General features: G+C 42.5%; 2 protein-coding genes across 3 annotated transcripts in view; one reads left to right on the plus strand and one right to left on the minus strand.

The window, feature by feature from the left end:
- The window catches only part of smc2 (structural maintenance of chromosomes 2), a 10,931-nt gene extending 6,610 nt beyond the window's left edge, over window positions 1-4,321 (plus strand). Inside the window, exons 17-25 of the mRNA XM_017425700.3 lie at window positions 61-254; window positions 446-589; window positions 1,258-1,332; window positions 1,573-1,692; window positions 1,780-1,980; window positions 2,060-2,176; window positions 2,416-2,576; window positions 3,658-3,805; window positions 3,896-4,321. Of these exons, the coding sequence (XP_017281189.1) occupies window positions 61-254; window positions 446-589; window positions 1,258-1,332; window positions 1,573-1,692; window positions 1,780-1,980; window positions 2,060-2,176; window positions 2,416-2,576; window positions 3,658-3,805; window positions 3,896-4,081 (1,346 nt within the window). The 3' untranslated portion in view covers window positions 4,082-4,321. The remainder of the gene's footprint in view (window positions 1-60; window positions 255-445; window positions 590-1,257; window positions 1,333-1,572; window positions 1,693-1,779; window positions 1,981-2,059; window positions 2,177-2,415; window positions 2,577-3,657; window positions 3,806-3,895) is intronic.
- A 1,266-nt stretch (window positions 4,322-5,587) lies between these two features.
- ecpas (Ecm29 proteasome adaptor and scaffold) overlaps window positions 5,588-26,028 on the minus strand; it is a 22,520-nt gene continuing 2,079 nt past the window's right edge. The window contains exons 2-49 of one of the 2 annotated variants that reach the window (XM_017425758.3): window positions 25,702-25,832; window positions 24,145-24,261; window positions 23,726-23,844; window positions 22,679-22,828; window positions 22,089-22,266; window positions 21,805-21,944; window positions 20,918-20,996; window positions 20,702-20,821; window positions 20,423-20,508; window positions 20,221-20,296; window positions 20,093-20,142; window positions 19,915-19,981; window positions 19,635-19,757; window positions 19,414-19,517; window positions 19,176-19,299; window positions 18,993-19,073; window positions 18,660-18,876; window positions 18,404-18,495; window positions 18,129-18,263; window positions 17,867-18,041; window positions 17,492-17,664; window positions 17,299-17,400; window positions 16,152-16,275; window positions 15,800-15,945; window positions 14,850-14,904; window positions 14,635-14,749; window positions 14,440-14,508; window positions 14,190-14,307; window positions 13,927-14,094; window positions 13,757-13,836; window positions 13,370-13,475; window positions 13,226-13,273; window positions 13,008-13,126; window positions 12,580-12,730; window positions 12,439-12,504; window positions 12,215-12,304; window positions 12,009-12,075; window positions 11,831-11,922; window positions 11,673-11,739; window positions 9,917-10,114; window positions 9,475-9,686; window positions 9,341-9,384; window positions 9,039-9,231; window positions 8,790-8,946; window positions 7,793-7,898; window positions 7,617-7,705; window positions 7,452-7,523; window positions 5,588-6,155 (exon numbers count right to left, since the gene is read on the minus strand). In XM_017425758.3, the coding sequence (XP_017281247.1) occupies window positions 6,016-6,155; window positions 7,452-7,523; window positions 7,617-7,705; window positions 7,793-7,898; window positions 8,790-8,946; window positions 9,039-9,231; window positions 9,341-9,384; window positions 9,475-9,686; window positions 9,917-10,114; window positions 11,673-11,739; window positions 11,831-11,922; window positions 12,009-12,075; window positions 12,215-12,304; window positions 12,439-12,504; window positions 12,580-12,730; window positions 13,008-13,126; window positions 13,226-13,273; window positions 13,370-13,475; window positions 13,757-13,836; window positions 13,927-14,094; window positions 14,190-14,307; window positions 14,440-14,508; window positions 14,635-14,749; window positions 14,850-14,904; window positions 15,800-15,945; window positions 16,152-16,275; window positions 17,299-17,400; window positions 17,492-17,664; window positions 17,867-18,041; window positions 18,129-18,263; window positions 18,404-18,495; window positions 18,660-18,876; window positions 18,993-19,073; window positions 19,176-19,299; window positions 19,414-19,517; window positions 19,635-19,757; window positions 19,915-19,981; window positions 20,093-20,142; window positions 20,221-20,296; window positions 20,423-20,508; window positions 20,702-20,821; window positions 20,918-20,996; window positions 21,805-21,944; window positions 22,089-22,266; window positions 22,679-22,828; window positions 23,726-23,844; window positions 24,145-24,261; window positions 25,702-25,832 (5,531 nt within the window). In that variant the 3' untranslated portion in view covers window positions 5,588-6,015. The remainder of the gene's footprint in view (window positions 6,156-7,451; window positions 7,524-7,616; window positions 7,706-7,792; window positions 7,899-8,789; window positions 8,947-9,038; window positions 9,232-9,340; window positions 9,385-9,474; window positions 9,687-9,916; window positions 10,115-11,672; window positions 11,740-11,830; window positions 11,923-12,008; window positions 12,076-12,214; window positions 12,305-12,438; window positions 12,505-12,579; window positions 12,731-13,007; window positions 13,127-13,225; window positions 13,274-13,369; window positions 13,476-13,756; window positions 13,837-13,926; window positions 14,095-14,189; window positions 14,308-14,439; window positions 14,509-14,634; window positions 14,750-14,849; window positions 14,905-15,799; window positions 15,946-16,151; window positions 16,276-17,298; window positions 17,401-17,491; window positions 17,665-17,866; window positions 18,042-18,128; window positions 18,264-18,403; window positions 18,496-18,659; window positions 18,877-18,992; window positions 19,074-19,175; window positions 19,300-19,413; window positions 19,518-19,634; window positions 19,758-19,914; window positions 19,982-20,092; window positions 20,143-20,220; window positions 20,297-20,422; window positions 20,509-20,701; window positions 20,822-20,917; window positions 20,997-21,804; window positions 21,945-22,088; window positions 22,267-22,678; window positions 22,829-23,725; window positions 23,845-24,144; window positions 24,262-25,701; window positions 25,833-26,028) is intronic. The other variant, XM_017425759.3, reaches the window with a different exon arrangement.

The following is a 26,028-nucleotide window of genomic DNA, read 5'->3' on the forward strand; positions in this document are numbered from 1 at the left end:
GGGGGGGGTGAAATGCATTATTGCTAGGCCTTTAATTGTGTGGCGTGTTCGCCCGATCAGAGGAGAGCGAGGAGACCCTGCGAGTCACCAAGGAGGTGCAGAAGCGAGCCGAGGAGAAGTACAAGGTGCTGGAGGACAAAATGAAGAACGCCGAGGCCGAGAGGGAGAAGGAGCTGAAGGCCGCCCAGGAGAAACTCAACTCGGCCAAGGCCAAAGCTGACGCCTTCAACAAGAAGTTGAAGCAGAAGCAGCAGGTACGCTGACCTTTGACCTCTCGAAGGAAGGCGTGGAAAAGTCTCCCCCTCCCTCTGAAGGATCTGTGTTTAAACCTCTTTTAGATGTTTCAATCTTTTTTTGTAAAAATGCATTTTCTAAACTCTACTTTTCTTTTTATTTTGATAGAGCATTAAAAACAAAAAGTCTGTATTTTTCCTTCTGTGTTCAGGAGTCTGAAGCTTTGGCTCTGGAGCTGGAGGAGCTGCGGAGGGAGCAGGCGGGCTACGAGCAGCAGATTCAGGCTGTGGACGAGGCTATGAAGGCCATCCAGGAGCAGATCGACAGCATGGCCTGCACCGTGTCTCAGAACAAGGTGTGTGTGTGTGTGTGGGATCACTTAGACAAATAATGAAAATAATCATAGCTCTTAGATCATCCACATAAAGGGAAGAGGATTTTATCAGAAAGCAGGATTCGTACGGGTGGAAAAGCAGACTTTAAACAATCATTTCACTGCTTAAAGTTAGAATAAAGGTAGCAGTCCTGCCTCGCATGCCAAAGTTTTAAATGAAGATCTGTTGGTGATCGGAGAATGTGTTGAGAAAACCCCTCAGCTACTGCCACCCTGAAGTTTATCTCAATATCTGGAAAATGGACAAATAGAAAGCCATTTTTGTGTTTGCTAAGGTTAACTAGCTGTGGCGGCCATCGGGAATCAGCTGTAGATGATTCCTTCCTGAGAGTTTCAGCGAAACCAGACTCCTGGTTCGTGAGATATTTTGCTAACAACAGACAAACAGGCCAAAACGTTGGCTCCCTTTCGCCACTGACGGGTGGCTGATGGTGAAAGGCGCACGTCCTGTTTGTTTGGTAATTTGGTTCTTTAACATGAAGGCGGTTTGTTTTGTTTTTTTAGGTTTTTAATAAAGAAAAATGCATTTATGTCTGCAAATACTTAAAAGCCACCGTCTCACGGTTTGTCCCTGCCACACTTTAATTTATCTTTTTAAAATCTACTTTCCGTCGCATGCTGTGATGTAGGAAGCGGTGCGTAAAGCCCAGGAGGAACTGGCCAAGCAGAAGGAAGTGATCATGACCCAGGACAAGGAGCTCAAGGTGAGCGGATTTTCTCAACTCTTGAGATGAGTTGATTTCACGCACAAGTCGCCAAACCAAAGCTGTGACAGATGTTCCTCAGAGCCGTCTGTGTTTTATTTATCAGACTGCAGGCAGAAACTTGTAAAAACTGTAAAATGATTTCACCTTTCTGGTATCTGGAGTAGATACAAATACGTTGCTTTGGAGAGAGAAAAAAAAAGTGATTTATTTAAATATTTGTCCTTCTGAATGCTCCAGGGGAAAAGCACTGAGATCATTAAGATGCGGGAGCAGAACAACGAAGTCCAGCTGAAGATCAAGGAGCTGGAACACAACATCAGTAAGCACCACAGAGAGAGTCAGGACGCCGCCGATAAGGTACGCCCAAACCGGAACCGGGTTCCTCGTTCGGTGACGTCACGTGTTGTTCGGCTCATCCCCGACGTCCTTATTTTTTCCCCCCAGGTGACTCGGATGCTGGAGGAACACGACTGGATCCACTCAGAGCGTCAGTTCTTCGGCCAACCCAACACCTCCTACGACTTCAAGACGAACAACCCCCGCGAGGCAGGCCAGCGCCTGAAGAAGCTGGAGGAAACCACCACCAAGCTGGAGAGGAACGTCAACAAGAGGGCCATGAACATGCTGAACGAGGCCGAGGAGAGGGTGAGGCGTCCGCACACTGTCCCCTGTAGCTCGAATGACTCGCAGGTTCTTTAACCGACTCCCTGGCCCCTCCCCGCAGTACAACGACCTGATGAAGAAGAAGAGGATTGTGGAGAACGACAAGGCTAAAATCCTGCAGACCATCGAGGAGCTGGACCAGAAGAAGAACGAGGCTCTGAACTTGGCCTGGCAGAAGGTCTGAACTAAATTCTCATCATCCCCCCCCCGTACAGTAATGCATTATATAGAAATATATGTACTGTGAGGGAGAATCTTATTGTTCAACTGTATTTAGTTGTTTTTCTGTGTCAGGTCCTACATAATTAAGTACAGAAGTTTGACTAATATTGTCTTAAAGTGGTGTGATTTAGTCGGGTCAAACTTCCTTTCCTCCCAAAGCTTTGGAGCATTCTAAAATCATCTCCCACCCCGCAGGTGAACAAGGACTTCGGCTCCATTTTCTCCACTCTCCTTCCCGGGGCCACAGCCAAGCTGGCCCCTCCCCAGGGATGTGGCGTCTTGGACGGCCTGGAGTTCAAAGTAGCTTTGGGTGACACCTGGAAGGAGAACCTCACGGAGCTCAGTGGAGGGCAAAGGTCAGCGACATACTTCAGTCTTCTTTTAGCTCAGGGCTGTCAAACTCCCGGCCTCGAGGGCCACCGTCCGGGACGGCCTAAGGTTTTCTGCTCCCACACACCTGATTCAAATGGTTTAATCACCTCCTCACCGAATCATCGAGTTCTCCAGCAGCACGTCCACAAGTCATCCATTTAAAGCAGGTGTTTTAAAGCAAGAACACATCTAAGACATGCAGGAGAGCGTCCTCTGAGGAATGGAGTTTGACACCTCTGCTTTAGCTGCTCCCTTCAGGGGTCACCTCAGCGGATCACCTACTGTACCTCTGTCTCTGTCCGCGTGCCAGCGTCCTCTGTCACACCATGATCCGTCTCAGTCGTCTTCCTCCTCCCTGGCTTCTCCACATTCGACATATTTTGTCCAATATATCCACTATCAGCACACGTCTAAACCATCTCAGCCTTGTTTCCCTTTCTGCTGAAATAGAAATATTATGGAACAACCACTCTGGCTGCCATCTTGCTAAGTGCTACGCCTGTCACTGTATTATTTACAAGTCATAGCCACACATTATTGCTGCATTCTGTATCAGCAGTCCAAAAACCGCTTTAAAAAAGCTTTATTTTACTTTTAAAAAGATGTGCATTTTGTGAAATCAAGACAAGAGTGTGCTGTAATGGGTCTTCGGTCAAGCGTTAGCGGCAGCAAAATGCCAACCTGGCGAATCTATATTCGTGGATCAAGCATCAGGCTTAGAAAAGTACCCTGTTTTACAGTAATTATAACAGTCTAGAGATAAACAACCTTTTGTATACTAACAGTGGATTAGACAAGTATTTTCAAAGAACAAAAAAGATAAATGTAATGCCATGTTCTTTAAAGTGCAGGTTTTAATCATTCTAATTTAAACACATTGGTTCCGTGTTTGCATTCAGGTATTTTTTCCTGATATCCGTGGTGTCCTGCTCACTCATACAGATTCTGTCCGGCTTCTCTTCAGTGTACCTCCGCCTGCTCCCTACCCTCACTACAGATCACGTTTTCATCGCTAACCTCCCCACGGCTGTCAGTTCTCAGTTATCCTGATGTCTTTGTTTTCAGGTCTCTCGTGGCTTTGTCTCTCATCCTGGCCATGCTGCTTTTCAAACCCGCTCCCATCTACATCCTCGACGAGGTGGACGCCGCCCTGGACCTGTCGCACACGCAGAACATCGGCCAGATGCTGCGCACGCACTTCCGACACTCGCAGGCAGGTTCAAGAGCGTACACCCGAGCGACGGTTTTGTTTTACGGAGCGGCTGGGTCAAATCTCCTTTTTTTTTTTTTCTCCTCTTTCTAGTTTGTGGTGGTGTCACTCAAAGACGGCATGTTCACCAACGCCAACGTCCTGTTCAAGACCAAGTTCGTCGACGGCATGTCCACGGTGTCCCGGACTGCGCTCAGCCAGAGCGACGCCAACCTTCCTCAGAAGGGCCACGACAAGGCTCGCCACAAAGACAAGAGGAGCAAACAAGTCATCAGCTGATCAGGAGCGCCACGTCCGACTCGCTCTGCTTTGGTTTCTACAAATCACACCAGTTATCGTGAAACGCAGCATCTAACAGAAACTTGTACTCCACTTTTCTTAATATCATTAACAGACGTCTCATCTCTGCATCTATTTAGTCATTTTTAGTCTAATTCTCTTAAGGATTTCTATGTTCTTCTTTTTATACGCAGCTGATTGATGGATATATATTTTGTAAATAAACCAGTGAAAACATTCTTTTCATTGTTGCTTTAGTTCATTCCTGTGTTGCCAATTTAAAGGGCGATTAGATAACTCGGGGCCTGTTTGGTTTTAAACTTTGCAGCTGCTGTCTGTAAATCCACAACAACTTCATGAGCTCAGCTCAGAAAAAAAAGTCTACTATTTTCATGTTTAAGCTGCATAAAGTTGAATGAAAAACAAGAACTAATTACCAGTGCCTCATTAGGGTTACCATAGTAACCACACGTCCGTCTTTGGCGAGTTAATGACAGGCTGACAAAAGTGCAGACTGAAAAGTAAATCTCAAACAGTCACCGTGCAAAACTAAATCAGTTTTTTTTTTTTTAAGCGGCAGAAGAGGGAGGGTCACTAATGTGATCCTTCGTTTCTACAGTGTTTTCTGTAGGAAATGTGACAAGTTAAAAACACCCTGCACTACCAAGTTTTGAAAAGAAATCTTCGAGCTAAAATATAACTTCAGTCCACGGAAGCTTGGGAGGAAAACCAAGTCCTACAGGAGTGAGACGCACCGGGTGAAAGAAGACAAATGTGATGCAGATTTGTACAAGCACCAAAGGTGACTGTAGCAGTAAGAAGTGACTGTTTGCAAAAGACTTGAACAGATTAGACAGCTCAAGAGTTTGTGTAACTGTCAGCTAAACATTTTGTGGAAAAATCGTAATAAAAAAACCCATTCAACTTAAAACAGATTGTGTAAAAGCAGTAAAGATATCAGACATGTGAAGTCCAATTTTCTGTGATCCATTTAAAGTCTAAGCTTCATAGCTCCAAAGAGGGCTGAGGTTTTCCCAGATGGTCTCCCAAAATCCCATTGATTTCCATTATTTATCTTAAATTATTTGCAAATTTTGTCTACGTGGTGCAAAGTACTGCTACCAAATGTAGTAGCACATTGTTCCTGATCGAGATCGTCTTGATTCAAAGCTGATTGACAAGATATGACAAAGTTTAAACAGAATAGGAGGGATTTCACTGCCTGTGCACTGGGACATATCATAAAATGCGTTTACCTCAGAACCCACACAAACTGTTGTGTTAAGAAAGGACAAAAAGAAAAGTCACGTGTCCAAATCATTGAACTTTTATTTCATGAAGGGACAAATTCAAACAACTCTAGAATCACTTGGAAGTTACCAGCAGGATTTCTCCCCCCCCCCAGACGTTAAAACAGGCCCATGTCCCGCTCGTTTCTCTGGCACGAATCTTCAGGACGCAGTCAAGCTTTCCTTTGCTTCACCGCTAATCAGCAGCAGGCTGTGGTTTTCAGCTTCAGCTACAATAAACAACTTGTTGCTTTTTTTTTTTTGGGATAATTAATGAGTTGGCAAACCCACAACAGTAGTAAAAATCCCCATTTTGGGGCTATTAGCTATTACAAACCCAACACACTGGTTTATACAGCATTCATCATCAACTCACCGTCCACTTAAATGAACCAAATATGAACTGAAAATTAAATTAATAGCCTTGCTTGTCAACAGCTTTGTCAAACACAACCCCCCACCCCACCCCCCGCAGTTTTCTGTGCAAGCCCGCACCACAACTCACAGACAATATGGATACTTAACGCAACGATTGGCAGATATATAAGTATTAGTTATTATGAGACAAACAGTGTTTGTTGCTGATAGAAAGGTGTTTTAAACGAGGATCCCGCCGTCCCGTCTTTCCGGGGAGCCGTGTCCCTCTCAGGGTTGGCTTTGGATGCGTCTGCGCAGCTCCTGGGCCTTATCCCTCAGGTCGGGCCGGCTGTCGGACTGCAGCGTGGACAGGGAGTGCTGCAGCTGCTCCCGGCTCTTCGCCGACATGCAGTCCCACTGCTCGCTCTCTGAGAGGATCGCACGCACCACAGTATCCCATCAGAAACACACAGGCCGACAGCTAACTGTCTGTACAACATTTAGTGCAATATCTAGTCAGGCTGCATGTAGTCAGATATATACAAGCTGACGGAACACACATTAGCCACATCTACGAGAAAGAAAACATCTGTAAAACCTCACGTATCGACCACAAACAAACAAATCTTCCTCTTTTTAGTCCCTTATAATTTAACTTGCAAATTATGAAGGACTAAAAAGAGAAAGAAAAGTATTTTAGAGTCACTTTAAGGCTAATTAATCTGCCTTTCTTGTCAGAGTTTTAAAACTAAAATCATCTTATGTGGAGAAAGACTGAGTTCTAGCCGGTTTGGTCAACCTTTAAAATAAGGTAACGTTCAGATTATGCATTTTGAAAGATGCTCAGCTACTACCGCTTCAAACTGTAGCGCAACGTCTGTAAAACGGACTGAATTCTAGGCATTTTTGTATAAGCTAATGTCAATTAGCTGTGGTGGAAATCTGGAATCTGGTTGGCTCCAAAAGTTAATTACTCGTAGATGTGCACCCAGTGATAATTTCCTGAATGTTTCTTTAGAATCCATCCGGTGGCCCAGCTCTGACTGACAGCAGCTGCTGCGGCGGCCATCGTTGAATACCAGCGGATCGTTTAATAAGACGAGCCAGGCCGGACATCTTTATAAGCTCACAATAAAAAGGTAGAAGCTGGGGAAAATCTGGGCTACAGCAGCACTTACAAAAGATGTATTTTTCTGAAAGTTTTATTGAGAACTGTAACGCAATCATATGATATTGAAAAGGCAATAAAATCTAGTAGATTAAAAAAATAAAAAATAAAATCCTGTATCAGTGTCTGGGCTGTGTATGTTTTAAAAAAAACCTGCCTGAAGAGGAATATTAAATATCTGGTACTCCGTTTGGGAGAGCGATCAGATCTGAAGCTCTGCAAATAAAAATTTCATCACACGCCTATAATCATTCATTGGTGCCCTGCAACCCTTCCTTTCTCCTGCGAGCTTTTAGTCAGCGATGCCAGAGAAAGACAAACAAGATCTAACGTGCGCCGCAAAGAACTGCATGAAGTGAAAGGCGTTTATTTCAAACACCAGGAGCTGCAGAACAAGCCTCCATCTGTCTGATAAATGTTCTCCTACTGGATGCAGTCACATTTTATCAGCTCAGCCAACTTTATGCCTGAACATTAGAGCACATAATCCTAATTTAGCAGACGTTCCTTCAGATAATATAAACTTAAAGTGACTGCAGTGACAATAAATACTCACCTCCCGTTCGCTTGACAATCAGATCCACAACAGATAAGGCTTCTGTTCTCACTGAGGAGTAACTTTTGTTTTCTGTAGAGAAAATCAGATCAGACATATAGAGATGAAATGGATGCAGATCCTGTTATAATTTCAAATGACACCAGAGTAGGAGCAGGTCGTTACCCAAAGGATGTGTGAGAGCAGCACAGGTCTCTGTGAGGATCTGCGATAGTGCACTGGGGTCTTCACTGCCCTTCTCCAGCAGCAGCAAACTACGGGGAGAGTAACACCGATTCTTTAATCAGCTGATAAACCAAAGGGTTAGGGTTAAAAGAGAAGGCTTTTTGTGCGTTTCTTACTCCTGAAAGTACAGCTTCATGGCCTGTAGAACCGCAAGCTGGACCTTCCAGGTGCTCAGTTTGAGTTTCCCAGACATGAGACCGCACACCTCCGCCTGGAAACGTGCTGCAGAGAAAAAAACCACAATGTTTAATAACGGTGACGACGGCCACACTGAGGTTTCACACAAGCAGCAAAGAGCACCAGTGGAAGTTACTTTCACTACACATTTCCTATTTCGAAATCAGACTTTTCTAACCCCAAATGTACTAATTTCTCAATTTTCAGGCTTTTTTCCCCTTCTTTTGAACGCAATCATTCCCTAGAAATGTCCAGTAAAAACCCATAGAAGAAAACACTTCTGGAAAATAAAAACTAAAGCATATAGCAACAAGGATGTCACGCCATCTGTTAGGGTGTGGAGATGTTGGGAATGACTCTCAGCTACTACCACCATCTTGAAATGGGCTGAAGATAACCAGCACTGTGAGTTTCATTGAAATCTGCCCAGTGCTTCACAAGATGTTTTGCTAACACAGACAAAAAACACACACACACACACATATAGATTTACAGTCGCAATTACACGACAGATGTCTTTAATGGCAGTGAGCAGCAGGGGGAAAAAAGTTGCATCTTTTTGTAATTAATTGATGTTCCTAATCACAATATTTAAGTCTTCTTTAATACAACATGAGGTTTGTTTTATAAAACTATGTTCCTACTGAGAGTGAAAAAGGGAAAAAAAAAAGTTCTTGTTGCTTTAGAGCTGGACTAACTTGTAACTCACAGGCTGCATATCATACGTGCAACTTGTAGCAAATAGTGAAGTTTTTATAGCATATATTAAAAACCTAACTTGGCTCACAAAGTGTTTTACAAACTATGTCCAACTTTACAACAATATAAAACAAAATACTCAAAAACAAAAAAAAAACCACTGCCTGTTTGAGCAAACTAGTTTTTTCTAAAAGAATTTTTAAAGTTAAAGAGATTAGTTTTTAAGACAGACTTTACCTTGAGTCTGAGGGTTTCTGGGCCAGGACTTTCCAAGTGTCTCAAAAGCACAAAGCAGAGCTTCAGTCTGCAGCTCTTTCTCCTTCACATCTTTATCAGCATCATCATCGTCGTCGTCCAAAGACCTGGGTGATGCGCCGCCGCTTTCCGGACAGCTCTGTTGTGAAACAAGAAAAAAAAGGTTGGCATTTTTTTCTTAAAATGTAATTAAATTGTAAGTGTCTCACAACAAACAGAGGCGAAATGAACCTTCTTGATCAGAGGGAAAAGGATCTCAGCCACGTCACTGAAGCAGTCCTCCTGGCAGCTGCGGAGCACGTCTCCAGCACAGCGCAGAGCGGCCGTTTTGTACACCAGGTTCTCCTTCCGACACTCTTTCAACACCACCTCCACCACCTCCGGGATGGTGGGCTGGCCGCTGCAGGGCTTCTGGAGCTCGGCGCTACAAGCCGGAGGAAGAACAGGAACAAAGTCAAGGGAAACATAAAATACGGGTTGTTATCTAAAAGCAGCTATTGGCGCAAAAAAAAAAGTTCTGCTAAAGGGTTCACCTGCATTTTGACACCACTGATCCGATGGCCTTCAGCAGCTCCTCCTGGAAGTTAAAAAAAAACAACAAACAAACATGAATCTGTTATTTTTGTTTTCTTTTGTTGAGTTTTCCGGCTGCAGGAGGACTCGTTACCTTGCCGGCCCATGTTCGTCCGGACAGCCCCTGCATTAAAGCCGTCAGCACCAAGCCCAGGTGTGGCGCCACCAGCGAGCCCGTCTGTTCCTTAGCAACGGTTGCCATGGCAGCTGCACCCTGAGCCTTCATCTTCCAGGACTGAGACTGCAGTGCTTTTTGTGTGATGGTGATCAGCTCGGTCATGTAGAGTCGGATGCCTCCAAAGCTTCCTGACGTTGGCGAAAGTTTTTCACATTTAAAGGTTTGTGTCGTGACGACAGGAACAAACACACAAGTATAGGATCACACAGTCGTTGAGTTATATAGTTTTCTTTTCACTTTTCAAACATCTGCTTATTGCAACTTGTTAAACATTTAAGGAAAACTTTAAATGGAATTGTCACAGCCATAACTACTGTTCCATTTCCCAGACAGCATCTATCTGCCTGATGTTCCTCACCTGGAACGTTCTCCTGCCACACCTCAGCCCACAGCGTGGCGTCGTGACTCTCTCCTTTCTCCTCTTCGGGACCGGGGGCCTGATGCATGCCGAGGAAGGCCAGCGGCAGGGCCACTCCTGCGTGGGCCTTCAGCACATCTGGACTGTAGTGGCTGATGGCGTGCACCGTCAGCGCGCAGGACGACTTGTAAATGGGCTCTGGAAGCCAGAGGGACACACAGAGGTCAGTGAAGACCGGAAATTGTATCAGGACTAGGCAATATGTGCAACAAAGTGCCTGCTGTCATTATGATACAGGACTTTAATACACTTGAATCCCTAATAAAACTGTTCTTGCCTGTTTCTGTGATCAGTCAGGTTTCAGCTGTTAATTATTTTATTATTGGAATATATTCTGCTGAATAGTTGAACTGATTTTGTTTATTTCTATAAAGACAAGTCTCTAAGAGTTTAGCTAATGCAGGGGTAGGCAACCCTGGTCCTCGAATGCCACTATCCTGCATGTTTTCCTTGTTTCTCTGCTCCAACACACCTGATTCAGTGGTTAAATCACCTCTTCATGTTCTACAGAAGCCTGTTAATCAGCCATTGATTCAAATCAGGTGTGTTGGAGCAGAGAAACATGTAAAACAGGCAGGATGGTGGCCCTCGAGGACCAGGATTGGACACCCCTGCTGTAATGCATCACAGCTTAGATCCCAAAATCATCTGGCAGAGCTGGCCTTCTGTTATATATAAATATTTATGGGGAGGGAAAAAAAGAGGAAGACTCGTTCATTAATGCTATCATCAAATGATAAATAATTACCTTGCTATGCTAACTGAATCTCGTCGCTACACCAAAGACCTTTAGCCTGTATCAAAGTTGATTTGGAACAACGGGTCACAGTCTGCTACATTTATTAGCATCTATTTAATGGGTGAACACTGGCTCTGATGTGGCATTTAGCTCTGGTCTGCTGTCACCAAATGAAACCAAATGTTTCAAAGACACTGAATCGTTTCTGTAATTGTACTTAGGTCACTCTGACCTGTTGTTTTTAAATTAGAATGACGGACTGCACCTTATTTTGAAACTGGAGCAAGATTGATTAAAAGTCACTTCTGCTGCTGGATTGTGTGAGAGGACAGCTGTAGTTTTTGTTGTTGTTGTTTAACCCAGACAAAAACCAAGGGTCAGAAAACTACTGAGTCATGGTTTCCCTCTGCATTAGGCTATAATGATGAAATAAACATTAACTATCACTATTTGTTTACTGGGATAAAACCCTGAACATCATGTCACCCAGCCAAGCCAAATTACAACAAATAAATGTTTTTGTTTCTAGCTAAGAATAACACTTACTCTTTATTAGTGTCAGGGAGCTGCTTTGCTGAGCAAACAGCTTTTTTAAAATTGATTCTTTTACCACTTTAATTAAATGTAGCTTGTTCAACACATTGCTACAGTTACTGCTAGGTTTTTATTCATATACAGACAGAATAGCTAAGTTGGCAACAATGAGAAATCTGCTGGTTGCTTTACTGGTGACAAATTCAGAGAAACATTTGAGATGAGACTTTGTCACGAGGAGGAGAAATAAACACAGACACACAGTTTCTGACAGCATCACATTATATCTGTATTACCAGTACTGTCTAATTTTATACCAAACTCTATGGACGTTTAAAAAGTTTACCAGCTATATTTTGAAATTTGGCCTCATCACAATCAGGTTTACAACAGAAGGAAAGGACACGTTTTAAACCGACTCGCCTTCTTTCTCCAAGTACCAGTTGCTGAGCTTCAGTAGTAGTTTTTCTACGCTGCTGTCCTTTGCTGTCTGATGGGGAAAAGAATCATCTGCATGACAAAATCTTAAACATCAGGTTTAATAATTGTTATAAGACTTTGTTTTAAAAAATTGTGCGTACCCTGACTAGGTGTCCCAAGGCAAAGGCGAAAGCTTTCTGTACTACAGTGCTTCTGTCGTGGATACCATTCAGCAGGGCACTCATCAGTTTACCTTCCAAGAATAACAAGAATAAAACTTAGTTAGCCCATTCTGAGCATTTACCCTGTTAAAGGACCAGATGACCAGTTGTGCTGTACCTGAGTATGGGGTTAAGTCCTGGGGACACTGAACTGTGAGGGAAACTATTACACTGGCACAGCCTCCCTAAGAACAAAAGTCAGAAATTAGCACCTTTTAACACCACATTTTCAGAGATATAAGTGCATCAATATATATTAATTTATGCAATGTAGCCAATAGGAGCATTTCTGAATGAATTCATGTCAGCAGGACTCAATTTTACCTTCGTGCCCAGGCCGACTCCACTCTTGAGCAGTTCACAGAGCCTGGGGACGAGCTCCCCCAGCACAGAAACATCGAGGTGCTGCAGACACTGAATACACACATCCTTCACTTAAAACCACACCTCACTGGCTTTTATATGAAATATACAAACTAAGTTTTAAAACTAAAGCTAACGATCTTGGTAACTGAAATAACTCTGGGTTGCAGTTAGCAATGCTTCACCATGTTGACGGTCTCCATCATTGGGGAGGATTTGGCAGCACTCAGCCTTGCAGCATCCATGGCACTCTGCAGACCCAGAATAAAAACAGAACTTAGAACAGGAAGACTAGTTGGTGATAACCCTACAGGTTAATGGGCTACCTTTTCCTGCTCGGTGGCTCTGAGACTGAGGTAGTTGAGGACCTGAGGCTCCAGGGTGGAGAGGGCCTCCAACAGGGCAGGGATCAACCGGGAAGCATGAGGCTTCAGTCTGGCTCCAGCCGACTTACTAATCTTCACCAGGGTCTGAATACTAAATGGTTGACAAAAAAAAACAAAAAAAACATGCATTGCAACTTCTGCAGACCTCTTGTTGATCAAAGCCACTCTGCTGCCCTAAAGATGTCTAGTCAGCTTCTGGTAACTTGATAAATGAGGGTAAACAAGTCGCCATATAATTATTAATACAGATAAAAGCTCTATATGTGCAGTTTTCAACAAGACCTGAGGATCAGCAACTAACTGACTAACACAAGCAGCTTTATATGAATGGTTCACAGGCGAGGACATCCTCGGGGAAGGAATATTACCTGAGTGAGCGGACCTCGGAGACACTGCTAACAATGCCTTTTTCTAGCAGGGTAGGTAACAACATCGCCACAGTTCTCTGGGCTGCAGCGCCTGTAGACTCACACATACGAATGCATACCTACACAGACAAATAAACAAGTTCTTGGACATGCACGCAAGCACGCACAGACAAATGTAAAACATGTCTACAGGTCAGGGTCGGGACAGACGGTCTTACCTTGCTCAGTGTTTTTAGGGCCAAGTCTGCAGCCTTTCTTACAGACTCCTAAAACAATAAAACAAAACATTAAATATCAAACTCAGACTAAATGTATTTTTATTATTATTATTATGAAGCAGGTAATGATTATTTCCTTCTCACCTTGATGTCATCGAGGACTCTGAAGAGTGTTTCCCACATTTCTGCCATATGATCAATGACGTCATCAGTCTGACGACCACGAATCAAGTCATTAAGCGCCAGGCAGCTACACGAAAAAAAAAAGTCAAGCTAAACCTCTGGTTTGGACTCGCTCAATTAAGACATTGCAATTAATAAAACGGAATAAGACCCATAATTGCCACATAACTATGATGTGATGTGAACACCTAACGAGAAGTGGAAGTGCCTTTATTCAGTTTGCTGTTAAAGTGATGGAAAGGATCTCAAGTATCCTTCAGGAATCATGTGGGAGATGAGTTGTTGCAGGAAAACAAGCACTCTAGGTACATGTAAGAGAAACTGAATTGCCATTTTTTTTTATTGTACCTCGACTCTCGCACTCTCCAGGCATTATTAGTCAAGTTGGAAATGACATCCTGCAGGATCTCCTTCAAATATTTGTCCACCTGGACAAACAGAAACAAGCAAACTGATAAATCACCACTGCCCTTCTCAACATCTGCATCAGTTCATCTGTTCATGTGAGAGCTCTTTACCAAGGTCTTATCAGTGACCAAGGCATCCCAGATGCTGGTCATGGCCTGGCGGATGCTCAGGTTGGGGTCAAACTGATAGCGGTACAGGCGAGGCACTATCTGAGGCAGGAACGGAGCCAGCTGCTCTCCAGCCTTGGCTGCGATCATGTGGAAGCCAAAAGCTGCTCCCTGAGAGGAAGGAAGGGTTAGTTAGGTCAGGCGGGAGAGGAACGTCTGAGAAGAAATGGGAACAGCGAGCACGTGGACGTGACTGAGCGCGATACCTTGCGCGAGTTCCACATGGCGTGGTGGTTGGCCAGGTTCATGAATTTGTACACGAGATCTGGTTGGTTCAGGTCGCTGGCCAACGAGCACAGCTCCTTGTATGTGGACAGGCCGTGGCTGTTGGGGAAGAAACACGGTCATATACAAGGGAGAAAAGATTAACTTAAGCTAGCTGGATGCACACAAATGTGCTCCTACATATGGCCTGAAATACGAGTTTAAGTACCCAGGGAGAGTGACATGACTCACCCATCAGGTGTTTTTCCCAAACCCTCCCCTTGGAACACCTCTGTATCCTCTGAGACTGCATGTCGCACCCTGTGTGCAAAGAGAAATAAACATGAAACAAGATCTTTACGTGCAGAAAACCAATTCCCCAACAATAATAAAATGGGAAGCTCTGATTCAACTCGTTTTAACTTGATTATTTAACCATTAACTCACCTTTTGCCAGTCATAAGAGTTTCAACTAAAGTGGACACCAGTTCTTGCTGATCTCCCTCGCCTCCCATCTCATAAACGAGCCCAAGGCCTTTAGATGCAGCATCCTGGCTCAACTCTGGATGTGAGACAAAGACAAAATGATTCCAGCTTGTTTTGGAACAGTAGAAAAACATATTTGGTAAGATCAAACAGTTTAAACTTGTTTCTTGTCTCACCATCAGGGTCTGAAAGAACCGAGATGAACGCGTTCTGAATCTCCTTCAAATGAGACTGCAAGAGGAAAAAAATTCTGCTTGAAACAAATCTGATTCGACATAAAAGCACTACAAAAGCCTTTGAAAATCAAGTCTGATTGTTTTCTTTAAACCTTAACACCATTGTGAGCAGACTCAATAAAATGCCACCCCTTTGCAACAAAAAACAATTTACCATATTTTCCACACTACAGGGCGCACTGGATTATAAGACGTCAATGAATGGTCCATTTTCAAACTTTAGTCATATATAAAGCGCACCGGACTATAAGGTGCGTGAAACTCCCAATTTTTGTAGCTTTGCGCTCCATTCAAAATGGATGATTTCGGTGCTCTACCGGAGCTGGTTCGCTTGTATCAGCATTTATATGATCCCTCTATGAGAGATCACAGAGATAATCAAACGGTTCAAAACTCACAGAGAATACTGCACCGATGTAAGCGTCAAGTATAAACGCCTCCACCACTCGCTCAGGTCCACACGCGGAGCCCTGCGTGACTATAACTGAGCCTTATTGCTGCGAGCGATGCAGCTTTGTAGTTTAACCAAAGTCGTACTAAAACATCACGACTTCTTACATATATAAGGCGCTCCAGATTATAAGACACACTGTCGTTTTTTGAGAAAATCAAAAGGCTTTTAAGTGCGCCTTATAGTCCGGAAAATACAGTAAGTCGAAAATGAAATCTGCAAAGAAAAATTCTGCAATCAGATAGTTTATAACAAAAAAACTTTAGAAATAATGTCTAAATGCCTAAACATGAGGTTGAATTTATATTTGGACTTATAAATATTGCACAACTGTTAAATGTTACCTTAAATTTTAGGTAAAATTATCTTAAAGCGATTAAAACATCTGTAAAGTTGTATGTCTTTGGTCTTCAGATTTAGAGGTAGCTGGTGTACTCACTGTGATTTCTTTGTGCTGACTGAGTTTCTTGACGAGGGAGAGCAGCCAGATGCAGGCCGCCTGCCTCACATGAGGGTTCTGACTGGGAATATATTTGGACAAGATCGAGCTGAGAACCCAAGGAACCACGTCAATGCTTTTAACATCTGAAAGAGAAAGAAAAAAAAGATTCAATTTCCTTTACATAGTTAATTATGCAAAACAGAACCCATTGTATAGCACTTTCTTGTTCAATTCTAAGTATGTTGTGGCAGTAAGCCTTTGTAGATACTTGACATAAACTTGGGACATTAGTGACACACAGAAACAACTTCAAGCACAACACAAACTCTGTTCTGTAAAAACTACTCACTGAGTGGCGGGCTGTACTGGTCCTCGGTGCAGGTCCACGGGTCTCTGGCTGCTCCAGAGCAGGTACCTATAGCGGCGCTGGTGATGGCCTCTCCTACTGTGAACTGCAGCTCCACCTGCTTCGCCTGCAGGGGAAACAGAAGCAGAGAGAAGCAGAGCCTCTTGTCATTAATAACGTTAAAAATGGCTTTGTGTCTTAAAGAAAATGAGCTCATCTGTGTAGGTAAAAACACTCACTTCACTTCCTGTTATACAGGGTGAATAATCATTTTTAGACCTCGGAGGTCAGTTCATGTTGTCATCAGTGTTTCTACAACAGGGTGTGTGATGGAAATGTTGTAAATGTAAATGCAGCCCTAAATCTGTTACCACTCAGACTCTGAACTTGATGGTTGAATGTTTCCCAGAAACACAGGACAAACTTGAAGATGCTTCTCTTGCAGAGAGCTTTATCAATTCACAACTAGAAAGTGTGACGTTTTAAACTTTAAACTGCATGAGACGCTTAATCACACTCCCCTCCCACTGGAGGGCCGTTAGGGTCACATGCACAACGTTGTTAATTGAAGTGAAAATGAGAAATGAAACCTTTTTGGGGAGATGCAGAACAATCGGTTTCTAACAGAGATACTTCTATGATGGATTAGTGGTTAGCACTGTTGCCTCACAACAAGAAGGTCCTGGGTTCAACCCCCCGGGCTCTTTCTGTGTGAAGTTTACATGTTCTCCTCGTGTTTGTGTGGGTTTTCTCCGGGTACTCTGCTTTCTTGCCTCAGTCTAAAAACATGCATGTTAGGCTGCCTTCAGGCCTCTGTTGAGAAAGAGATCTGAGATCTCAGTGTGATTTGCCTAGTTAAATAAAGGTTAACAAATAAATAAACATCCAGCAAATAGGGCTGCTAACTTTTAAAAAAAATCCACAATAATTTTGCAGGTTTTTCTGTGTTGGATGTGAGCAGCAATGAGATAAGTCAATGTGCTTATTTGTTGTAAAACTAATAAAAATGTGAACATCTGGTGTCTACATTCAAAATCAGATTTAAAAAAAAATATATCTCTCATGTCACAGTCTGTTAATCTGGATGACGTTATGTGAAAACTCTGTAGTGCTGATGTTTAATCAATGTTCTAATCAATATCTTACATACCTCCACTGAGTCCATGAGACCCTGCAGCAGCTTCTTCTGGTGCGGGAAGTCTGCGTCTCCCACTGGCAGATAACCCAGCGTCATTATTGATCTTTCCTTCATCTGGAAAACGGATTAAATAGTGAGGGTGATTTAGAGGGGGAAATATTTAGAAACACTTAGCCAAAAGATCGATTGAATAACTTCAGGTTACCTTTGAGCTCTCTTTGCCTGAAGTGATACGAGCCAGCAGGTTTTCGACAATAGATAGTTTAGTGAAGCCCTCCCCCTCCGCAGGAATCAGCAGGGTCCCATTTCGCCCGATTTCTCCCAGAGCTGTGCAGGCTGCGATGGCCAACATAACACTGCTGTTATCCAGGAAGGAACCTGGACAGAAGCAATATAGATATTCACAATCATTTCAATAAAGAAGGAAAAAAATAATAATAATCATAAACCCAGAAACTATTTGTTTTTTTGTACTCATAAATATTCATAATCAGACCAGACATATACCAACACTGCTTTACTGTATTCTAACAACTCCCAAGTCTGAAAAAATAAAAATAAATGTAAAATAATTGCACACCAATTGTCCTAGTAGCCATAGAAACGAGTTCATCATCATCCTGCTGGGAGGTGATGCTCATCTCTTGCCCTTTGCTTTGTGTTGAGTCACAAGAGGTGACGGCCTTCTTTCTGCTCATGTTCCTTCCCACCATGTAGCCGAGAGCCAAGATGGCACCGTGCTGAGTCTCAGGACTCTGAGATCAGACGAAAAGAAGAAGCATTTAAAATTGGGGAAAAAAAATAAAATAAAAAAGGACAAAAGAGAGGAAAAAGAGGCATACGTGGTTGTCTTTGGTGATTTTGACCAGATTCTGCACGGCGGCCTGCAGCTCGTTGCCCGTCATGGTGGAGATCACCACAGCGTACAGCTGAGCTGCGAGTTCCCTCATGTCCTCCTTATTTGTGTTCATCAAACTCTGGAAGAACACAGCACATTTGTCATTACAGCCGACATTAGATTCCTGGTTTTACTATAAAGTTATCATCATTGGACTACATGTTACAAGTTGAGGACATCTGCACAGCTTGTAAAGAAACCCATGAATACACTGCTCACTTTAATCCAGTCTATTTTATCTGCAAATCTGGAGGCCAGTTTTTCTGGAGACACAGATACCACTTCCAGTAAACAGTACATGACTGGGATCCCTGAGGAGGAAACACAACACGTACAATAAATATAACTGCAACCAGGCTGAAACAGCTAATTCTTGCGTGATGCGGAAAATACACCTTTTATACAAAACCACAAGTCATTTTCTTTTTAAATAAGTTTAGAGGAACTCTAGGAAAGTCAGGTTATTTTCTCTCACCTCCCACTGCAGAGAGCAGCTGCTGCAGGAGATCCATGTAGATGTGAACAGGATTGGCCTCGGAGCCCTTCGACCCAGAGGGCTGAGGCTCAGCCGACAGCAGAGTGTGGACGTAGCGACCAATGGCAGGAGCGTCATCCTGCATGTCTGACAGGCGTGTGGACATGGGAGTGGCCCCGGCACTGTGGGCTAAACACATCCGCAGGTAGATCATGATCTGAAGAAAACAGGGGAGGACGGTAAGAGTTTGCAGCAAAAAATAAAATAAAATTTTGAGTCTGTCAAGCCATCAGTTGTCAAAACTAAAAGATGCAACACAGACTTGATAGTTACCTCTGCAAAAGCAGATGGGTTGAAAGGAATTGTAGAGGTCCCAACAATGTATTTAGCTGGGGTCTTAATCCTCTGAGCTGCCTGAAAATATCAAAAATCAAAAAGATTTGAGCTTAATTATTTGTTTAAGCAAAAAGTACACGTAATGTGGATGTGTCGCTCAATATACTATCAGATCCTCACTTTCTCTTGGATGTAGGCGACCATGTCTGGAAATGAAGGCATCGGCTTTGGTCCTTCCTTTTCTGAGCTCTTTGTAGGAAAAGCTCTCAGCACCCTTTGAGCCTCTGAAGCCACCTCTTCTCTTCTAAACCACAGAAGCCAACATCATGCTTTACTTTTCCTGAAATACCTTATCAAAGTACTGTTTTATGCACACAGTTTTTTTTGTTTTTTGTTTTATTACTTCCTTTATACTTACGGGTCTCCAGCAGCCAGAAGCAGCAGGTACCTCGAAGGCACGTGATCAGGAGCGAACACCGTGCTGGCAAACTTCATGGCCACCTGGCGGACCTGCACCTCCGGCTGTCGCAAACCAACAAAACCACGACTTAATCTGCCTTATGTTTGACCACAAAACTAGGCAAACGTCTATTTTGCTCTGGTACGAACCAAGCGCATATGCTTCAGTTGTTAACTTACCTTTACAATGTATGCAGCCACCAGAGCTTCCATTAGATTCAACAGGGCTCCTTGAAGGTTAGCGTACGCTCCAACCATCATTGACAAAGCTTCCTGAATGGCAAGACGGACATCTGGCTCCTCCTGAACAAGGTGACATGTAACTTTTTTAACAACAACTGAGACAGAAATGTGGAGTACAGTGTATACGGAAGGAAATGCGTATATACGGCAGTTATAATTGCTGATAAGTTTTTAATTTTCAGTGCATTCAGTGTCAGATGGTGATGTGTTCACCCACCTTGCACATGGACTCAAAGAACTGCTGCACTAGTGCAATATCCTTAGTGAAAAGCTGCGGCATGCGACTGAAATAAAATTAAAATATATAAATAAAAGGAACTGTTAGACAAAAGAATTACACACAGATGGCAAAATTCTCAATGAAAAAAATAAAAACATAAGTTGTTTCATTATACCTTGACAGCTTCCCAACAGCAGAGTAAGCCACACACAGCAACTTAGGATCCTGCAAATATAAAATTTTAGTAAACATACATAAACAGTATAAATTCTCTTTGATGCGTTTCCATGTTTAGCTGAATACCTCCTTGTACTCGTTGATGAGTTTGGTAAGACCATTAAGCAGCATTAATCCTAAAGGCTTGTTCGTGTCAGGGCATCTGTAAAACAGGAGAATACATCAGCTGCTTTTTCTTCTTCTTTTGTTTTAAATGCAAATATATTCATAGAAAGAAACACAGCTTATCTGTGCAGGGATAAAAGACGAAGAAGTGCACTTCTCTTACACCATGCAGATGTGGTGGACAAACTGTAATGTGAGAGACAGCAGTTTGTTGTTGGTGTTGGCTCCAAACAAGCCATCGTACACGACCTGCAGCAGAAAGCAGACCAGTGAGAATCCCTGTAGGCTCGGTGGAGAGATGACACCAAGTAGTTTTAGTTGTTTTAATAAAATAATTCGATAAAAACAAACTTTTCCTAGCTTTTGAATTTACAGAACCCACATACATCTGGGAAACGGAATCCTAAAACCAGGAAATGTAGCATCGCCTCAAACACATCACCTGGATATTAGCTGGAAAGCACTCTGCAGCCAGACGGGACCGGAGAAGATGCGGCAGGATCTTCATTTTGACTCTTGTGCTCACCGGCTCATGTTTTAGCTCTTGTTTTACACTGCCACCCTGATGCAACAAAAATGTACAAGTAACATGAAATTGTAGACTTGCACAAAAATCACTACATTCAATTTAAATAAATTGAATGCCGAGTTCACAAACCTTTGTTTTAAGAGGAACATCTCCAAGATACACCCGGAACATCTTGTGGATAATTAGTGGATTGTTCCAGTCAATGATGCTAGAATAAAAGAAAACGTGTTATTTATGAATAAAGGCCTTTCCATTCTCCATGAGAAGTCATGAAGTTGGCTCTTAGTCACGAGGTTGCGTGACAAAAATTTAGTCATTTTTGTTCGCATAGCAGCTTCGCCCATCCCTTCGTGACACAAGACCTGGGCCAAAAGTTTTCGCACAGAGGTTTGCACCAAATATTGTGTGATTGGTCAGAAGTTGTTTTGGGCGTGTTTATGCAGAAAACCTGGTGAGCTTTAATGGAGTTAATTTGCTTCTTCTGCTCTGCTGAGAAGCAGTTGGCCAAGGCTGTTAGAAAATACAGACAACTTTCTAGCAAAACTTAGAAACCTACAAACTTAAAAAAACTTGCGCCTCCTATGTGACACCACAGATGTCGAGACATGTTCCCTTTGTTGCACACCGTCATATTTGCAAATGCCAAATGACATGCACTGTCTCAGTCTGTTTAATAAACACGTCTGATCACGGTAAGGAAAGCAAAAATCTGTACAAGGGCAGGAGAGTTGAGAAGCCGGCCAGAAGAAGCCCATTTTAACGCTGTAGGAGGAGGGAGGAGCTTCCACGGAGCTCTTGTGGACAATTATAGGTGTGTGCGAAAACAAACGGCTTGCAACCACGGGACCACAAAACGACTTCTTGACTCCCCCAGAGTATGCTATAGCCTTCAGACGAATGCTGCTCAGTGTATGCAGCTGTTTACTTTACGAATTAGGAACAATGGCTTCATGAAAGGGAGGATTAAAGATGGTGGTGTCATATAAATTAGAAGAAAAGCTCGTCGTTTCGCCTACCTCTGTTTGCTCTTCAGCTCTAGGTCAGCCGCAGTGGCCACGCTATGTCGCGTGTCGCTCGACGCCACCACCAAATGCACCACCGTCTCACACTCTGGGACCTGCTTTGCCTCAATGAACCTCACTATGCCCAGCTTGCACTGTCGCAACAAAATAAGCAAACTTAGGAGTTTAAACTGAGTGGGATTCATTTTTGTAAAAAAAAGTCTTAGCTGGTGAGAATAATTTACTCCAGCAGACAATAACTAAAACCATAACTGGACTTCCTGTCTGAGTGACCGTACCTGCTCGAGCTGCTCGGCATTCCACTGGGCTTCTCCAATCACCCTCTTTACAGCATAGACGCTCATCCCCGGAGGAGGCTGGGGGAGGCCCTGACTGCTCCCAGCCCCCGTCCCATCAGCTGATCCTCCCTGGGAGGAGGAGGGCGCAGGTCGAGTGGGAGATTCATTCAGCACAAACCTAGAAGTACCCATGAAAAAACCCTATTTAATCACAACGTTCCTATTTTAAAAAATCCATTTTTACCATCCTTAAGTATTGCTTTGTCTGTCATTGCCTGTTAAACTACTGAGTTCACAGAAGCAACTTAACCTACCTGTATTTTTAGTGTCATCCTGCTCCACATATTAAAAATACTTACATAGAAAACCTGCTAAAAGTTCCCTTTCCTATTGTCAATTTCAATATAAAGATTACTCAAGTTTATGGCACTTTTATTCAAAAAGGTAAAAGAAGCCACTGCAGAGAGGATGAAAAGCCACAAGTGGCCCCAGAACCGCAGGTTGCAGTCGAAAATATGTTTTTAGTAAATAACTAACTCAATCATTCGTCTTGGTCACATTTCAGTCAAACCGCACCAGCAGGAACTCACCCGTAAGGCATGAGCAAAACGTCTAACATGAACTCCAGCAGAAGGTGTATCGTCTTTGGCCTCTCAGATAGGTTGAATGAAGAAGCACCCTTGGACGGGTCTGCGGGGTACTTCATGTGGTAAAGAGTTGGGATCAGCAGGTGCATGAGGCTGAGAGCAGAAAGAGAGGATGGGAAACAAACGATGAGTTCCAATGTAAATACAGCAAAAAAATAACATTTAGCCTTACTATGCATGGATAATCTCTGACCACTGGTTAAAGATCCACTGATTGTTTTATCACACTTAAGCTCTTATGTCATTGAGCTGAAGCTGTTGGTGACAAATAATTAACCAACAGCTTCCAAAATGTCTCAAAATGGCTTCTCAATTTCCTGATGCGAGTCACAGGGAATAAAATAATTAGAGCATCAACGACTGCACTACTATCCATGTACTGAAAAATATATATTCTTTGAATGTTGTTTGGAATTTCTTGACAAGTTTTGCAAAATCTATATTGTGTACATTGATACTGTGATATTGATATATTTTCAGTATAACGTGCAGTCCCAACTGGTACACTACCAAGGGCTTCAAGGTTGTTTTCTCTGCCGTTGGGTGGTAAAAGATTTTGCTACTTGACCGACCGGCTGGTGCCAAAATAATTTCTGCCTGGTGCTTGAACATTCATTATCAAACGTCAATCTCTGTTGCACAATCGTGAGTTTCTTCTTGTCCACTTACAGTTTAATCCAGCTCTAATAAACCAGGGACCTTCCTCAACATATCTTGTTGCGAGCCTGAATTGCGTATGATTTGCCAAAGTGGCAATTGACCAATTTAGATCTAAATGCAGTTTTATAATTATGTATGTATTGTATAAATCAAAAAATAATACTCAGTAGACAAAAATTAACTGAATGCTCACAGCTCAGTACAAGCACAAGTTTTGTCCCCACATAGTCAGCATGCAGTTTTTTTCGTAAAGTGATAGTATGTCAACTCTTAAAAGGAACAGCAATTATTTTTTTTTATGACAGTCAGTGGGCATGAAGGAAAGCTCACCTGTCCTGTTGAGGCTGTGGCTTCCCTTCCATGGCAGTGAGGAGGGTCGGGGCCAGCTCACACTGTTTGCCCACCTCAAGGCGAGGGTAGCCCATTTTAATGTAGATGATTGTGAAATTCTGTGAACAAATATGCCTATCACATCTCTTCTCTCCGGTAACAAGCCAATATTTAAAATAAAATAAAAACATCAGGTAATACCAAAAGTCAAATTAACTGAGGATTGTTAGGATAAAAGCAATCAAGTTTTGCTCTGAAATATAAAGTTACAAACGCAGCAAAACACTGACCCAGACATTCACCTTTTTTAGTTGCCCAAGTACTGATTCTTAAAATGTGTGCTGAAGTGAAAACGAAACTGATGACCCGATCTCAAAATCATTAGAAACGTGGTTCTTCGTTGTAATTGAAGCCCTTACTGTAACAAAGGAAGCGGCAGCAGGGTCCTGGTACTGCACCAACAAAGTTTCCACAGGTAGCTGAATCTTTGGTCTGCTTTTTATCCTCTTGTTCAGGTGGACCAACAACTCCATCACCTAGCAGAGGAGACACAGGTTTCTGTGTGGTTTCATGTAATTAAAAAAAAAACAAAAAAAAAAAAAACTGTGGCATGAAAGGACATCGAAAAGAGCACCTCAGTTGAACAACGTTCCTGACGCCAGAACTATTAAAGAACTGGACCTCAGTTCTTCTTATCCCAACCATTCATAGGCTGACACCATAATGTATCTCACTTAGTGACAATATCATAGCACAAACACCTCATTTAGAGAGTTTGAATGGTTGTTTATTTCGTTTGTCTCTACATGGACTGTGATGGACTCGCAACCCATTCAGGGTGTCCCCCGCCTCTCCCACAGTGACCGCTGGAGACTGAACAGAGAAGGGGGTAAAGAAAATGGATGGATGGATGGATGGATGAATGAATGAATGATTGGCCCAGACATGCAAATAACGTAAAATATATGACATGTACATATGCTGACATGTGCAAGGAATGCCAAATTTTAGCAAAGTTCATTCACACCGTTCTTTATAATTAGTCAAGCTGCCTGAGCTCCTCTGTTAACGCTGTCATTTTTAATCAGCTGGTGTTTAAAACTAAAAGTTGTTTTGTTTCAGTTTATTTTTTATATTTGCTGATAACAAAGCACTTCAAATAGAAATATGAACTAATAATTTCTTGAGATCATTGTTTAAAAAAAAAAAAAAGAAAAAAAAAAGGGTATTCATTGCAATATCAAAGACTGGTCAAAAGAATTAATAAAGTAGGAAACAAAATCCACACAGTGTTTTCTCATATCAATGGTTAACATGTCCTTGAATTAAAAATCTCCATGCAAAATTTGTGACCAAATGCCAACTACCATGTGCCACTGGTCACTTACAGAAACAGCCGAAGTGACTGAAAACAGGTCAATAATGGCGGCGCTCACGGACAAGCCGATTGGGATCGAGAGGTCTCTCTGACGAATTTGATGTACTGATACGCATTTACACTCACATATGCTGAGTAAAGTATGCAGATAAAAGTGCTCCATTTATGCCGAGTGCATACCTGCATTTCAGATATATATATATATATATATATATAGAGAGAGAGAGAGAGAGGGAAATCTACTGGAGTGAACTCTTTCAGACTGCATCATTTGGTATAGTTCAGAATAACCTTATATGTAACCTAATAACTTACCCTAGCAATAAAATAACTTATGGCTGATTTCATAGTTTGCAATTAGTACCTTTAGATAGAAGTGAAATCACTTGACATTGGGGGTTGTGGCCTGTAGGAATAGCAATTTTTCCTAATTGTTCCAACTTTATTTTCCTGGATGAAATGTGGCAACCCCTAGGCTAATTGTAGGGGAAGGGTATATATATATATATATATATATATATATATATATATATATATATATATATATATATATATATATATGACACAGCTATATAGAGGACAGAGATAAGCGTCTCACTTTCTTTCTCACGCCCTCCTGGACGCTGGAGAGTTTCAGAAGAACTGGGGGCAAAAACTTGGAGATGATGTCCTGCAGCTGCTCATCAGTCTCTGCGTGGCCCAGGCGAAGGAACACACGCTCCAGTTGATCTGTCCAAAACACACGACACACCATCAGTCAGACCCACAGCAAGTGACATCAACATACAGGTGCTGGTCATAAAATTAGAATATCATGAAAAAGTAGATTGATTTCAGTAATTCCATTTAAAAAGTGAAACTTGTATATTATATTCATACATTACATACAAACTCATATATTTCAAATGTTTATTTTGTTTAATTT

Source organism: Kryptolebias marmoratus, linkage group LG3 (assembly GCF_001649575.2).
Source record: "Kryptolebias marmoratus isolate JLee-2015 linkage group LG3, ASM164957v2, whole genome shotgun sequence".
In the NCBI taxonomy this organism is placed as follows: domain Eukaryota; kingdom Metazoa; phylum Chordata; class Actinopteri; order Cyprinodontiformes; family Rivulidae; genus Kryptolebias; species Kryptolebias marmoratus.